This window comes from Mesocricetus auratus, unplaced genomic scaffold, assembly GCF_017639785.1.
Source record: "Mesocricetus auratus isolate SY011 unplaced genomic scaffold, BCM_Maur_2.0 Super-Scaffold_100691, whole genome shotgun sequence".
Taxonomy (NCBI): Eukaryota; Metazoa; Chordata; class Mammalia; order Rodentia; family Cricetidae; genus Mesocricetus; species Mesocricetus auratus.
The window spans coordinates 39,423,987-39,439,959 of record NW_024429267.1 but is presented as its reverse complement, the minus strand read 5'-3'; the positions used below and the strand labels follow the sequence as shown (position 1 = coordinate 39,439,959).

The 15,973-nt window shown below is 40.9% G+C and overlaps 1 protein-coding gene across 6 annotated transcripts in view; it reads left to right on the top strand.

Annotated features, from left to right (window-relative positions):
- Window positions 1-15,973, top strand: part of Ppp2r3a (protein phosphatase 2 regulatory subunit B''alpha) — a 138,824-nt gene that overhangs the window by 92,658 nt on the left and 30,193 nt on the right. For all 6 annotated transcript variants that reach the window (XM_040740037.1, XM_040740035.1, XM_040740038.1 and 3 more), the window contains one exon: window positions 15,865-15,951. In XM_040740037.1, coding sequence (XP_040595971.1) covers window positions 15,865-15,951 — 87 coding nt within the window. The remainder of the gene's footprint in view (window positions 1-15,864; window positions 15,952-15,973) is intronic.

Below are 15,973 nucleotides of genomic sequence, written 5' to 3'. Positions count from 1 at the left end.
TGATGTGTGTATCGAAATTGACTTTGAGGGCCAGCAAGATGGTTCAGCAGGTAAAGGCAACTGCCACCAAACCTGATGACCTTAGTTCAATTCCTGGACTGACAAAGTAGAAAGAACCGAATCCCAAAAGTTGTCCTCTGACCTCCACACTTACACCATGGCATTGTGTTGTGCATGTGTACACATACACACACACATACTAGATTGGCAGGTAGGTAGGTGGGTAGGTAGATAGATAGGTAGAGATATAAATGATAGACAGACGGACAGACAGATAGAGAGGCACAGATTGATTTAAATTGTTTTAGAAATTGCCAGAGGTAGTAGTACACTCCTTTATTCCCAGCACTCAGGAGGCAAAAGCCAGTGGATCTCTGAGTTTGAGGCTGGCCTGGTCTATATTTTGAGTGCTGGACCAGCCAGGGCTACATAATAAAACCCTGGGGGGAGAGTTGTTGTTGTTAATTTTTTTCTTTCTTTTTTAAGAAGTTGACTTTGAGAGAGCATGTGGGTTTTTTTTATGAATGCTTTTTCTTTGTTTTACTGAAGACGGGATCTTGCTGTGTAACCCAGGCTAGCCTGGAATTTACTATGCAGCTCAGACAGGCCTCTAATTCATGATCCTTCTGTCTTTGCTGGGATTGTAGGCATTTATCACCTTGCCAAGTTAAATGAGATTCTTAGGGTTCATTTTCCACATCAAATTTCTGTACTGAGAATCCTCTTTTTTAAAGATTGACTTTTAATGTCAAGCTTTTAGGACTGGAGAGCTTTCTCAGTGATTGAGAGAACTTACTGCTTTTGCAGAGGAGCTAGGTTTGGTTCCCAGCACCTTTGTGATGGCTGCCAACTACCGGTAACTCCAGTTCCAGGAGATCTGAAGCCCTCTTCGGGTCTCTAAGGGCACCTGTGTACATACAGTCCAAATAACTCATGTAGGCACACACACATACATATAACAACAAATAAATAACACGCATCCTCTTTCATCAAGAACTTTTTAATCTGGGTGCTTAGGACCAACGGAGAAAGAAAGCACCAACTATTCTGGCTTCCACCTGATACACACACACATCCTGTGCACTCCCACCTAAGAACTTGAAAAAAGGTAACCTCATGACTTCATACAAACCACTGCTTTATAGAGAGCTAATTTTGGAAAGTCTCCCTTATAGCGAAACATTTGATGAGTATAGGCCACTTCTACTCAGTGGTTATAATTCTGTTCTCTGTTCCAAACAAGATGTCAATTGCTGCTTCTACCCAGTAGTCAGCCATTCAGACCATGATGACATTTTCACTCCAGTCTTGCTTTCCTTAGACACAGCCTTTGCTACTTTAGCAATATCTTTACTGTTCACTTTATATTTTCTACACATTTGTAAGCCACTATCTGTAAGTCAGAGACAAGAATGCTGATTTGTTGGGGAATATTATTTTATGATGTATAACTTTTGTTTATGCTGCGTTTGTTTAACTCTATGAAGCTGTGTCACTGTGCCTGTCTAAACACCTAGTGGTCCTAATAAAGATATGAATGGGCAATGGCAAGGTAGAAGCAAGGATAGGTGTGACTGGCAGGCAGAGAGTATAGAGAAACAAGAGAGGAGGACGTCAGGGGCCCACCACCCACAGCGTAAGAAGGAAAGGAAGAAATACAGAAGTAAGAAACATAAAGGCACAAAGGGAAAAGGGAGAAGGGCTAGAAACAAGCCACGCTAAGGCCAGGCAGTCATAGCAATAATAAAACTTTGTGTGGGATTTATTTGGGAGCTGGGGGGTGGGCGCCTCAAAAAGACCAAAGAGCCAAAGAGTAAAACAGATCAGATAACAGAATGGCACTCAATGTGGGGTGCAGATTTGTTGTTTTTCTTTTTTAATTGTAGCTGCCTTTTAAGCTGTGGTTATCCTATTCAGCAACTACCATTCCGCCTCTACCAGTAGTAGCCAGACTGCAAAAGCCAAAGCCTGAAGGAATTCTGTTCCCTCAGGAACTGACTCTTTCAAAGCTAAGAAATTTAAATTTCTGTCCCACTAAAGAAATTAAGATTCAATGGTCGCCGGGCGTTGGTGGCGCACGCCTTTAATCCCAGCACTCAGGAGGCAGAGGCAGGCGGATCTCTGTGAGTTCGAGGCCAGGATGGACCAACAGCCTCCAAAACAGAGAAACCCTGTCTCGTAAAACAAAGCAAAAAAACAAACAAAACAAAAAGATTCAATGGTCGAGGTAGAATTCTGCTTCCCAGAGAAGCTGAATAGCAAGCAGCTCCCCTTCATCCTCCCAAGAAGTCCTCGTGCTCATTCTCACCCCTCTCTTCTCCACCTGACTCCTCCCTACAACTTCCTGTCAGCTAGTTGCGACCCAGTCTCCTGATTGCAGGTGAATTTTATTTAATCAAATATATCTTTGCATCATTAAACAAATGTTCCAGAGCATAAACAAAAGTAACACAACATGAATTAACATTCTATAACACTGATTTACATGAACTATTAAAAGGTGGTTGACATTTATCTATTATTCACAACTTAAGGAATGTATTGTTAAGGTAGCTTTGAAACCAGCCCATATTTAACAACACAAACAAAGGGAACACAAAATTATGTGTTAAATAGCTACTAAACTTAATTGTTACTAGTATATGCAAAGCATCAGGTCAGACACTAGAATGCAAGTCAGAAAGATGAGGTCTATTGAGAGTTTATAGTTGGTGATAACCATGTACAGCAGCATTGGACTGTAACCATAGGAATTCTTGAAAGGTGTTTGGCAGCAGTGGAAGCATAGGGGTCAGAGCTCTCCCCTACTATCTGTTCTGAAGTTTCCGGTGAAATTGTGGCCTATGAGCTCCATTGTGGAAGGTCAGGAGTTAGCTCAGATAGCAGGGATGAGGTTGTGAAAGCTGGGCAACAGAAATCAAACCATCATTCTGGTGCTAATTTGCCCTGTTTTGTTTAGAATTGCTCTGCTGAAAAATCCAGTAGTAGGGTGTTGGAGTGCTATCTCATTATGCCAAAGTTTTGGAAAGATGTACAAGTCTTCACTGTAGACAGCTTGAAAAGGAGGCTTAACCTCTCCCATGGTAAGACCACCAAGGATCCAGAACTTTTTTATTACCAAATTATTAAAAAACAGAAAGCTAAAGTGGACACACACATACCTGTGTTGACAACATTCAAAAAGTAGAGACATGATTCCAGTTCAGAGGCTAGCCTACATTACATAGTGAAACCCTATCTCAGAAAGAAAAGCTAGGGTACCAAATTGCCCTTTTCAATATTGTTTCTTTTTGGAGGAAAAAATATAGATGTAAGGAAAATAAGTGAGTATGTATAATACATAAAATTGTTTTCATTGCACCATAGCCTCCAGCTCTAGGATTCCAGCTTCTGTCTTCTACAGTAGTAGGTTTCCATGTGGTTTTCAAATGTCCTTTAGTGTTAGCTGTGCGTCCCCATAGTCCCTCATTTATATTTCTCCTTCCTTGAGAGACCCTCTCCTCCCCACTAGTCTTTTACTCAATACTTAACCTCTGTGATTTTTCAGATTGTAGCACACATATTAAGGGCTTAAAAGCTAATATCAACATAAGAGAGAAAACATACATTTGTCTCATTGGATATGGATTGCCTCACTCAGGATGATTTTTTTCTAGCTCCATCCATTTACCTGGGAATTTTGTAATTTAATTTTTCCTAACAGTTAAATGGCATTCTATAGTGTAAATGTAACCACACTTTTATTATCCATTCATCAGTTGATAAGCATTTTGACTGTTTTCAAATTCTGGCTATTATGTATAGAGGAGCAATGAATGTGAATGAAGAAGTATCTCTGTAGTAGAATGTAGAGTCTGCCATTTTCGGTATATACCCAAAACAAGTATAGCTGGATCTTGAGATAGAATGATCTACAGCTTCCTGAGGAACTGCCACAGAGTTCCTTAGACTGCAACAGCTTGCATTCCCACCAGCAATGGATAACTGTTCCCCTTTCCCCACATCCTTGCCAGCATGTGTCACCATGTGTTTTATTGATCTTGGTCATTCTGACTGAGGTAAGATGGGATCTCACAGTAGTTTAATCTGCATTTTCCTGATGGCCGAAGATGTTGAACATTTCTTTGTGTGTGTGTGTGTGTGTGTGTGTGTGTGTGTGTGTGTGTGTGTGTGTGACAAAATGATTTTTTTATTTAAATTAGAAACATGCATGCTTCAAATGTCAATCCCAGCTCCCCCCTTCTCCCTCCCAGCTCCATCCCCACCCTCCACCCCCAGCCCAATCCCCACATCTTTTCCCAGGGAGGGTGAGGCCCTCCTTGGGGGGATCTCCAAAGTCTGTCATTTCATCCAGGGCAGGTCCTAGGCCCTTCCCCAAGTGTCCATGTGGAATGGGCTCCTAAAGTTCATTTGTATGCCATGGTGAACACTATTCTACTACCCAAGGCCCCAGAGATTTCTGAGGCCTCCTCACTGACACTACATTCATGGAGTTTGGATCAGTCCCCTGTTGGCCTCTTAGCCATCAGTCTGGGGTTCAAGAGCTCCCCCTTGCCCAGTCAGCTGTCTTTGTGGGTTTCCCCAGCACGGTCTTGACCCCTTTGCTCATCACTCCTCCATCTCTGTCACTGGGTTCCTGCGGGTTCTGTCTTCTACAGTAGTAGGTTTCCATGTGGTTTAGCTGTGAGTATCTGTCTCTGCTTCCATCAGGCATTGGATGAAGGTTCTAGGATGTCATATAAGGAAGTCATCAACCTTATCATTAGGTAGGGGCTATTACTCTCCACTATTACTTAGTTTTCCAGTTGGTGTGATCCTTGTAGATCTCTGGAAATCTCACTGGTGTCAGCTCTCTCCTCAAAGCTATAATGACTCCAACTATTATGGTATCTCTCATCCTGGTCTCCTCTATTATTACCCCGACTCAAACTTCCTGCTCCCCCATGTCTTCTACCCTCCTCTTATCCCCCTCTCTTTTTCCGGGTTCCCTCTCCCTGCCCCCCCCCCCCATGTTCCCAATCTGCTCAGGAGATCTTGCCTCTTTCCACTTATCTGGGGTATAATGCATATCTCTTGGGAACCTCCCTGTTTCCCAGACTCACTGGCCCTGGGTTTGTAGGCTGACACTCCTCTGATCCATGTCTAAAATCCATATATGAGTGAGTACATACCATGTTTGTCTTTTTGTGACTGGGTTACCTCACTCAAGATGGTTTCTTCTAGTGCCATCCATTTGCCTGCAAATTTCAAGATTCCATTGGTTTTTTTTTTCCGCTGAGTAGTACTCCATTGTGTAAATGTACCACATTTTCTCTATCCACTCTTCAGTTGTGGGGCATCTAGGTTGCTTCCAGGATTTAGATATTATAAATAATGCTGCTATGAACATAGTGAAACAGATATCCTTATTGTATGAATGGGCATCTTTTGGGTATATGCCTAAGAGTGGAATTGCTGGGTCTTGTGGTAGACTGATTTCCATTTTCCTGAGGAATCTCCATACTGATTTCCAAAGTAGCTGTACAAGTTTGCACTCCCACCAGCAGTGGACGAGTGTTCCCCTTTCTCCACATCCTCTCCAGCACCAACTGTCATTGGTGTTTTTGATTTTAGACACTCTGACAGGAATAAGATGATATCTCAGGGTTGTTTTGATTTGCATTTCCCTAATGGCTATGGATGCTGAGCACTTTCTCAAGTGTCTCTCAGCCATTTTAGTTTCCTCAATTGAGAATTCTCTATTTAGTTCAGTCCCCTACTTTTTAATAGGGTCCTTTGGTGTTTTGGAGAATAGCTTCTTGAGTTCTTTGTAAATTTTGGAGATCAGCCCTCTGTCAGATGTGGGGTTAGTGAATATCTTTTCCCAATCTGTGGGGTCCCTTTTTGTCTTGTTGACTATGTCCTTTGCCTTACAGAAGCTACTCAGTTTCAGGAGGTCCCATTTATTAATTGTTGATCTCAGTGTTTGTGCTACTGGTGTTATGTTCAGGAAGCTGTCTCCTGTACCAATTCGTTCAAGGGTACCTCCCACTTCCTCTTCTAACAGGTTCAGTGTGGCTGGATTTATGCTGAGGTCTTTGATCCATCTGGATTTAAGTTTTGTGCATGGCAATAGACATAGATCTATCTGCAGTCTTCTACATGCCAATACACAGTTATGCCAGCACCATTTGTTGAAGGTGCTATCTTTTTTCCATTGTATAATTTTAGCTTCTTTGTCAAAAATCAGCTGTTCATAGGTTTGTGGATTAATCTCAGAGTGTTCAATTCAATTCCATTGGTCTACCTGTCTATTTTTGTGCCAATACCAAGCTGTTTTCAGGAGTAAAGCTCTATAATAGAGCTTGAAGTCAGGGATGGTAATGCCTCCAGATGTTTCTTTGTTGAGTAAGGTTGTTTTGGCTATCCTGGGTTTTTTGTTTTGCTATATAAAGTTGAGAGTTATTCTTTCAAGGTCTGTGAAGAATTGTGCTGGAATTTTGATGGGATTGAATTGAGTCTGTAGATTGCTTTTGGCAGGATTGCCATTTTTACTACATTGATCCTACCTCTCCAAGAGCATGGAATATCTTTCCATTTTCTGATGTCTTCCTTAATTTCTTTCTTTAAAGACTCAAAGTTCTTGCGATACAGGTCTTTCACTTGTTTGGTTAGCGTTACCCCAAAGGAACTAATAGAAGTTATGACCCAATTGGGTTTGACAGACATCTATAGGACATTCCATCCAAACACAAAAGAATATACCTTCTTCTCAGCGCCTCATGGAACCTTCTCAAAAATTGACCACATACTTGGCAATATAGCAAACCTCAACAGGTACAAAAAAAATTGGAATAACTCCATGTATCTTATCAGACCACCATGCTTTAAAGTTAGAGTTCAACAACAACACAAACTGCAGGAACTCTGCAAACTCATGGAAATTGAATAATGCGCTATTGCACCACTCCTGGGTCAGTGAAGAAATAAAAAAAGAAATTAAAGACTTCCTAGAATTCAATGAGAATGATGACACAACATACCCAAACTTATGGTACACTTTGAAAGCAGTGCTAAGAGGAAAGTTCATAGCACTGAGTGCCCACATGAAGAAACTGGAGAATAGTTACACTAGAGAATTAACAGCACAGCTGAAAGCTCTAGAACACAAAGAAGCAAATTCACCCAGGAGGAGTAGATGCCAGGAAATAATCAAATTGAGGGCTGAAATCAATAAAGTAGATACTAGGAAAACAATACAAAGAATCAATGTAACAAAGAGTTGGTTCTTTGAGAAAATCAACAAGATAGACAAACCTTTATCCAAACTCACCAAATGGCAGAATGTGAACATGCAAATTAACAAAATCAGAAATGAAAAGGGGGACGTAACAACGGGGACACTGGAGAAATACAGAGAATCATCAGGTCATACTTTGAAAACCTGTACTCCACAAAATTCGATAATTTAAAGGAAATGGAAGACTTCCTGGATAGATATCACCTGCCAAAATTAAATCAAGAACAGATAAGCAATTTAAATAGACCTATAACACCTAACGAAATAGAAGCAGTCATCAAAATTCTCCCAACCAAAAAAAAAAGCCCAGGGCCAGATGGCTTCAGTGCAGAATTTTACCAGAAATTCAAAGAATAGCTTATACCAATTCTCCTCAAAGTATTCCATGCAATAGAAGCAGAAGGGTCTTTGCCAAACTCTTTTTACCAGGCTTCAATAACATTGATACCCAAGCCACACAAAGACACAACTAAGAAAAAGAACTTCAGACCAATTTCCCTCATGAACATTGATGCAAAAATACTCAATAAAATACTGGCAAATCGGATCCAAGAACACATCAGAAAACTAATCCAGGCATGCAGGGATGGTTCAACATATCAATGTAATCCACCATATAAACAAGCTGAGAAACAAAAACCACATGATCATCTCACTAGATGCTGAAAAAGCCTTTGACAAAATCCAACACTCCTTCATGGTAAAGGTCTTGGAGAGATCTGGGATAACAGGAACATTCCTAAACATAATAAAAGCTATATACAGCAAACCAACAGCCAAAATCAAACTAAATGGACAGAAACTCAAGGCGGTTCTGCTAAAATCAGGAACAAGACAAGGCTGTCCCCTTTCCCCATACCTCTTCAATATTGTACTCGAAGTTCTAGCTAGAGCAATAGGACAACAAAAGGAGATCAAGGGGATACAAATTGGAAAGGAAGAGGTAAAACTTTCACTATTTGCAGATGATATGATAGTTTACATAAGTGACCCAAAGAACTCTTACAGCTGATTAACACCTTCAGCAAAGTGGCAGGATACAAGGTCAACTCAAGAAAATCAGTAGCCCTACTATATACAGACGATAAGAGGGCTGAGAAAGAAATCAGAAAAACATCACCCTTTACAATTGCCACACACAACATAAGATGTTGAACATTTAACTGTTTCTTGGCAATTTGTGTTTCATCTTTTGAGAATTTTCTGCTTAGTTCTGTACCACATTTTTTATTTGGGTTATTTGTTTTCTTGTTCTTTATAGATTATATATTTTAAATACTAATGTTTTATGTATGTGTATATATATGTATACTTTATATATTTTAGATACTAATCCTCTATCAGATGTGTAATTGGTAAAGGTTCTCTCCCACTCTGTAGGCTGTTGCTTTCCCCAAATGACAATGTCCGTTGTCATACAGAGGCTTTTCAGCTTCATGAGATCCCTTTTATTACCTCGGGTCTTAGTGCCTGTATTGTTGATATCTTGTTTAGGAAGCCCTTTCCTCTATCAGTTGTTTCAAGTTCATTCCCCACTTATCTCTTCTGTCAGATTCAGGGTAGCTGGTCTTACATTGAGGTCCTTGATCCATTTGGAGTTGAGTTTTGTACAGGGTGGTAAATATGGATCTATTTGTATTCTGCTACATGCAACCATCTAGTTTGACCCACACCTTTTGTGGAAGATACTGTCATTTTTCTGATGTGTATTTTTGACTTACTGATCGAAAACCAGGTGTCTAGAGGTATGTGTACTTATGCCTGGATCTTCAATTCAATTCCATTGATCAACATGTCTGTTTTTATGACAATACCATGATGTTTTTATTACTGTATTCTGTAGTACATTTTGGGATTGTATATACCTCCAGAAGTTCTTTTATTATTCAGGATTATTTTAACTATTCTGGATTGTTTATGTTTCCATATGAAGTTGAAATCAATTTTATGAAGAATTTTGTTGGAATTTTGATGGGGATTGCATTAAATATGTAGATTGCTTATGGTAAGATAGCCATCTTCACAATATTAATCCTATCAATCTAAGAGCATGAGAGATCTTTCCATCATCTGATGTCTTCAATTTATTTTTTTAACGTCTTAAAGTTTTTTTTAACGTAAGTCTAACTTGCTTAATTAGAGTTACCCCAGACCTTTTTTTTTTTTTTTGGTTTTACGAGACAGGGTTTCTCTGTTTTGGAGGCTTTCGGTCCAGCCTGGCCTCGAACTCACAGAGATCCGCCTGCCTCTGCCTCCCGAGTGCTGGGATTAAAGGCGTGCACCACCAACGCCCAGCTTACCCCAGACCTTTTTAGGCTATTGTGAAAGATACTTGATATCTGTGTGTGTGTGTGTGTGTGTGTGTGTATCTGTCTGTCTGTCTGTCTGTCATTTATATATAGGAAACCCACTGATTTTTGTGTATGAATTTTGTATCCAAATAATTTGCTGAAAATGTTTACCAGCTGTAGAAATTTCCTGGTGGAGTTTTTAGGATCTTTTATGTATAAAACTATATCATTTGCAAATAAAGATTGACTCCTCCTTTCTATCTGTATTCCCTTTATCCAGTTGTCTTACTGCTCTAGCTAAGACTTCAAGTAGTATATTAAATAGGTAAGGAGACAGCAAATATGCTTGTCTTAATGTTGATTTTAGTAGAAATGATTTGAGTTTCTGTTAGGTGGGTATTGCCTGTAGGCTTGCCTTTATCGAGTATGTCCCTCGTATTCCTAGTCTCTCCAGGACATTTATCATGAAGGGATGCTGCATTTTTTTCCAAAGGCCTTTTCTGCATCTAATGAGTTGATCATCTGGTTTTTGTATTTCAATCTGGATTAAGTTTACATATGTTGAAACATCACTGTATCTCTTCGATGAAGCCAACTTGATCATGGTAGAAAATCTTTTTGATATATTCTTGGATTTAACTTGCAAGTATTTTATTTAGAATCTCTGAGCCTATATTCATAAGGAATATTGGTCTATAATTTTCTGTGTTGGCTCTATGTGTGGTTTGGATATCAGGGTAATTGTGGCCTTATAAAAAGAATTAGGAGATGGGTGGTGGTGGTGCATGTCTTTAATCCCAGCTCTTGGGAGACAGAAGCAGGTGGATCTCTGTGAGTTGGAAGTCAGCCTGGTCTCCAGAGTAAGTTCCAGGACAGCCAAAGTTGCACAGAGAAACCCTATCTTGAAAAACTGAAAAGAAATAAAAAAGAATTAAGAAACATTCTTTTGATTCCTATTTTGCAGAATAATTTGAGGAGAGGAGTATTATTGGTGTATTCTTCTTTCTTTGACAGTCTGGTAGAATTCTGTACTAAATCCATCTGGCCCTGAACTTTGCTTTTTTTTTTAATTTACTAGTCTGTTAAGAGAAGCTTTTTCCTTGAGAGAAAAACCTTCCCGCCCGCCTGGTTCTAGATCTGCATCAGTCCCAAATAAATACACAGGAGGCTATATTAATTATGAAGCTGTTGGCCTTGCTTGTTTCTTACTGGCTAACTCTGACTTAAGTAATTACCCCATAATTGTTAATCTAAGTATTTCTCTTACCGGAGAATAGTTCCGGGCTTCCTACCTCCATGGCATTACATCTTGACTCTCTTGTGTTTCTCCTTCCCAGAATCCTCCTGGATTCCTAGCCCCACCTATCTAGATTCCTATTGGCCAGACAGTGCTTTATTAACATAAGACTTCCCCAACACTAGTCTATTTTTTCTACCCTGACCATAGTTCCTCCTCCCTCCCTCCTTCTCCCAGTTCCTCTCTGCAAACCTTCACTGCCCTCCTATCCACTCCCCCTCCTTTCTTTTCAGAAAAGGGCAAGCTTCCCTTGTATATCAGCCAACCATGACATACCAAGTTACAGTAAGACTAGGCACCTCCACTCCTATTTAGGCTGGACAAGGCAACCCAGTAGGAGGGAAAGGTCCCAAAAGCAGGTAACAGTCAGAGACAGCCCCTGCTCCACTGTTAGGAGTCCCCACAAGAAAACTAAGCTACACAACTGTTACATATATGCAGAACGCCTAGGTCAGTCCCATGCGTACTCTCTGGTCAGCAGTTCAGTCTCTTTGAGCCCAGGTTAGATGATTCTGTGAGTTTTCTTGAACTGTCCTGGCTCTCACAATCCTTCCTTCCCCTCTTCCAAAGGATTCGCCAAGCTCCGTCTAATGTTTGGCTGTGGGTCTCTGCATCTATTTCCATCAGTTGCTGGGTGAAGCCACACTGATGACAATTGGGCTAGGCAACAATCTGAGTATAGCAGAATATCGTTAAGAATCATTTCTTTTTTAAAATTTTTTCCAGTCATTTTTGGTTCTAGGTCTCTGGACTGTCCAGCCTCTGGGTCCTGTGGCAGCATCAGGTGTGGGCTCCCTCTTATGGTATGGGATTTCAAGCTAGAACAGTGATTGGTTAACCTCTCCCATAATTTCTGCACCAGCTTTACCCCCAGTACATCTTATAGGCAGGGCAAATTGTAAGTCAAAAGTTATATGGCTACTTGGGAGACTTTTAATTGCTGCTTCTATTTCTCTAGGAGACAAGGGATTATGGGTCTGTTTAAATTGCTTATTTGGTCTTGATTTAACTTTGGTAGGTTATATATAACAAGAAATTCATCCATTTATTTTAAGTTTCTCAATTCGGTGTAGTATAGATTTTTTAAAGTTATAGCCTTATGATTCTCTGAACTTCCTTGGTATCAGTTCTAATGTCCATCTTTTCATCTCTAATTTTATTAATATGGATATTCTCCCTCAGTCTTGTACTAATTTAGCTAAGGGTTTGTCAATTTTGTTGATATTTCTCAAAGAAAAAAACAACCCAACTCTTTCATTAATTCTTTGATATTTTGGGGGGTTCTATTTCATTAATTTCATCCATGAATTTAATTATTTCTTGCCATCTATTCTTTTGGGGTATTCTTGTTGCTCTAGGTCTTTTAGGGGTGTCACTGAGTTACTGATATGAGATCTCTCCAGTTTTTTAGTAGACACTTAGTACTCTTAAAACTGTCTTCACTGTATCCAATAGGTTTGAGTATGTTGTATTTTCATTTTCATTCAGTCCTTAAAGATTTTTAATTTCCTTCTTGAGTTTTGTCTTGACCCATTTTTTATTCCATAGCGAGTTGTTCAGTTTCATGCATTTGTATGCTTTGTGTTGTTTCTGTTGTGGATATCCAGCTTTAACACCTGATGGCCAGGTAGAAGGCTGGATATTATTTCAGTTTTCTTATATCTGTTGAGATGTGCTTCATGTCCAAGTATGTCTATTTTGGAGAAAGTTCCATCAGCTGCTGAGAATAAAGTAATTCTTCTGTGTTTGGATGAAATATTCCATAAATGTCTACTGTGTCGCTTTGATTTATTACACTAACACCAGCATTTCTCTGTTTTGGTTTCTGTCTGGATGACGTTAATGGCAAGAGTTGGGTATTGAAGCTGCCCACTATCCTTATATAAAGGTCAATATGTGATTTCTAGCTATAGTAGTGTTTCTTTTATGAACTTGAGTACCTTTGTGTTCAGAGCATAAATGTTTAGAATTGCAATGTCCTCTTGGTGCTTCTGTCCCCTTTAATGAATATGTGGTGTCCTTTCCTCTCTCTTTCAATTAGTTTTTGTTAAATATTAAAATAGCTATGCCTGTTTGCTTCTTGTGCTGGATTCTAGTCATCTGGAGTATGGTGTCTGAGGAGTTTCATGGTATCAATATCTAGTCTTGTCACTGGTGGGTTAAGTGTTATGTTCGTTAGTTGCTATTGCCCTCTCTAGATCCTAGGCAAGTGTGGTAGCTGTGAGTCCCAGTAGAAAATTTCTGAGATCACTAGATGACAGAAGAGAATAGAGATGGGCTAGGAGGAAAGGCTGAGAAGGTTTGGGGAGGAAAGCTAGTCTGGGTCCCCAATATAACTTTAATAATCAAAATAATGTCCCCTTTGAATCACACCAGTTTGACAGCCATCCTTCTGAGTAACTGATCACTAAGTCAACAGAGTACAATCTTCCTACCTCATTACCTTACCAGAGCAAGACAGCCCAGTAAGCACTAATTGAATGAGGCATCCCTGTGTAACTGAGAAACAAAGGAAGTGATAAATAAGTAGCTAGGAAATGAAAATGTGGAAGGAATATTTTTTCTCTTATAGAGGCAATTTTAAGCTATATATGTAGGGTTAAAATAGTTTTCTTTTTTTTTTTCCCTGAATTGCAATTGACATCAAAAGTCATTACTTAAATTAGTTCCACATATATTCTTAGTCTGTAAGGTTTGGAGCCGGGCAGTGGTGGCACACGCCTTTAATCCCAGCACTCGGGAGGCAGAGGCAGGCGAATCTCTGTGAGTTCAAAGCCGGGCTGGACCGACAGCCTCCAAAACAATACAGAGAAACCCTGTCTCGTAAAACCAAAAAAAAAAAAAATCTGTAAGGTTTGATGGGTATCTAAAATGATAGAGAGAATGCCTAATCCTTGAGGAGGATGAGGTGGTTATTTAAATAGACTGTCCATCTTTTGTCTGTGTGGCCCCTTTATTCAGGAATTTGTCTCCCTCCTCTAATTGGTAACAGAGCTTAAAAGAGGGTCTCAAAAATAAAATATGTCCTGTAGAGCTGGTGGAGCTGAAGGCCAGTCCTAGGCCTATGGCAGTGGATTATGGCTACCTCTGGAGGGAGTCCATTGACAATGGGAGTGTCCTCGGCAGTGAGGAAGCTCCTTTCCTTCCAAAGGACAGATAGGTATGCGCTATTAAAAAGTTATGTTTAGAGTCAGTATAGATGTTAGCCCATTGACCCTTAGCTATTTGGAGTCTAATCGAGGTGCTTAATTTTGCCTTCTGTGACGAGGGCTCCACCAGCAGAGGGGTTACTTCAACTGTTTTAGTGGAAGTGACCATCTCATAAGCCATTTGGCAGTTTCCTGATCTGTCTATAAAAGAGCTTCCATCAACAAAGAGTGTGCCATCAGTCCTCCACTAGGCTAAGGACTCCTATGCAAAGGCTGGAAGAGTCTCAGATGCCTGTACTAGTGGGGCTAGACCATCATGGACTGGAATGGAGGACAAGCCCCCATGGGCGAATTATGACTTTCAGTGGCCAGGTTGCTAGCAGACAGAGCATGGTCTTGTTGTTGGCCAAGGGCTGGGGTAGATTTGGTGCTAATGGCCTTTCTGGCCTCATCTGAAGCAGGCCTCTGGGGGAGTTGACTTTGACTGGGCCCCAGCAGGATGGAGCCTTGTAGACCTCCCCTCTTCCCTCTGCAGGGGTGCTGATGACCTTAGAGAAGCTGCCAAGGTGTGAACTTAGAACATAGCATTCTGTTGCAGCTGAGCCTATCAGGAAGGCTCACCTGCCTCCAACTCCAGTGTTAAAAAACTTAAAAGCCATTTTCATCAATTCCTGTACAGGGGTTTTTTAGTTTCTTTCTAATATCTGGTGATGACTGAAAAATGAAATGTGTAACCAGGACTGTTGCTCCATGAACTCGAACAGTTCCCTCAGTTCCAGCTACTCCTTAGAGGACGCAGAGTAGGGCAGTATTAGAAGCCACTGAGGAGGATTCAGAGGAAGTAAGCCAGTGTGGATGGGGACCAGGGCACAGGTTGTGACACTGTAGAAGGGGAGGGGAATAGAGAAGGAAAGGCAGTAGGAGGAGGGAGAGGGAGAGAGGATGGTGGTAAGAGAGAGGAGGTTGGCCTTTGACCTTTGTCCTGGAAGGGGGAGAATTGGGGAGGGGTGGATAAAGGGAGAAGGCTGACCACTAAGTGGAGCATGTGACAGTGTAGGAGGGGTAGGCAGGGTTCGGTAAAGAGGTGCCAGTGACTCAGGCAGCTCTGTCGTGACACAGGGCTCAGGGTCCACATCCCCAGATAAACGCATCTGGAGGCTTGTGTGCTAACACAGAGGTCCCCCAAAACAGAGAATGCTTCTGCTCTTGAACAGATGGGCTTGCCAGAGAGAGGTACCCAGTACCTCTGTAGGGAAATGGGTCAAAAGTCAGTCACATTGGTGAAGAGAAAGATAGAGAGGAGTGACCCTGCACATGGCGGAAGGAATTGATCCACTAGATGGGAAGGTTCAACTCCTTCCATGTTTTTGGCACCAAGATAATAGATTTTCTGTACCCCAATAATAGGTTTCCCTGCCATCCCAGTAAGCCAGATCAAGCAGATTGAAAAAGTATAACAACAGGCTTATTTGAGCAAATCGACTCTGGAGTGGATCCTCCACTCCCAGTTCTAGAAGCCTTACGTCCAAACTAAAGCAGATTGTATAGCCAGTAGGCAAAGCTGGGTTTGGGCCCTAGTATGGTCAAAAGCTGGAATGCTTGAGGGGTGGGGCAGGGCTTGGGCTGCTGGAGGTAAAGGGGAGGAAGTACTAATAGTCATCAGAAATGTGGAACTGGGCTTTCGGCACCTTTTCTTTGTTGGAGATCTCTGGGAGGGTGGGTTTAGAGAGAGAAAAACAGGAATGGGGCTTTGCAGATCATGCAGGGGTAAGGTGGAGGGTTCAACAGAACTTAGGGCAGTAGAGATCTGAACTGTTTTTAATTGTTTTTGTTTTCCTTTTGGAACAGGTTGTTCAGAGGATATTCTACACAGTCAACAGATCTTGGAGTGGAAAAATTACTTCAACAGAGATAAGGAAAAGCAACTTTTTGCAAGTATGTCTCTCATATAAAGATA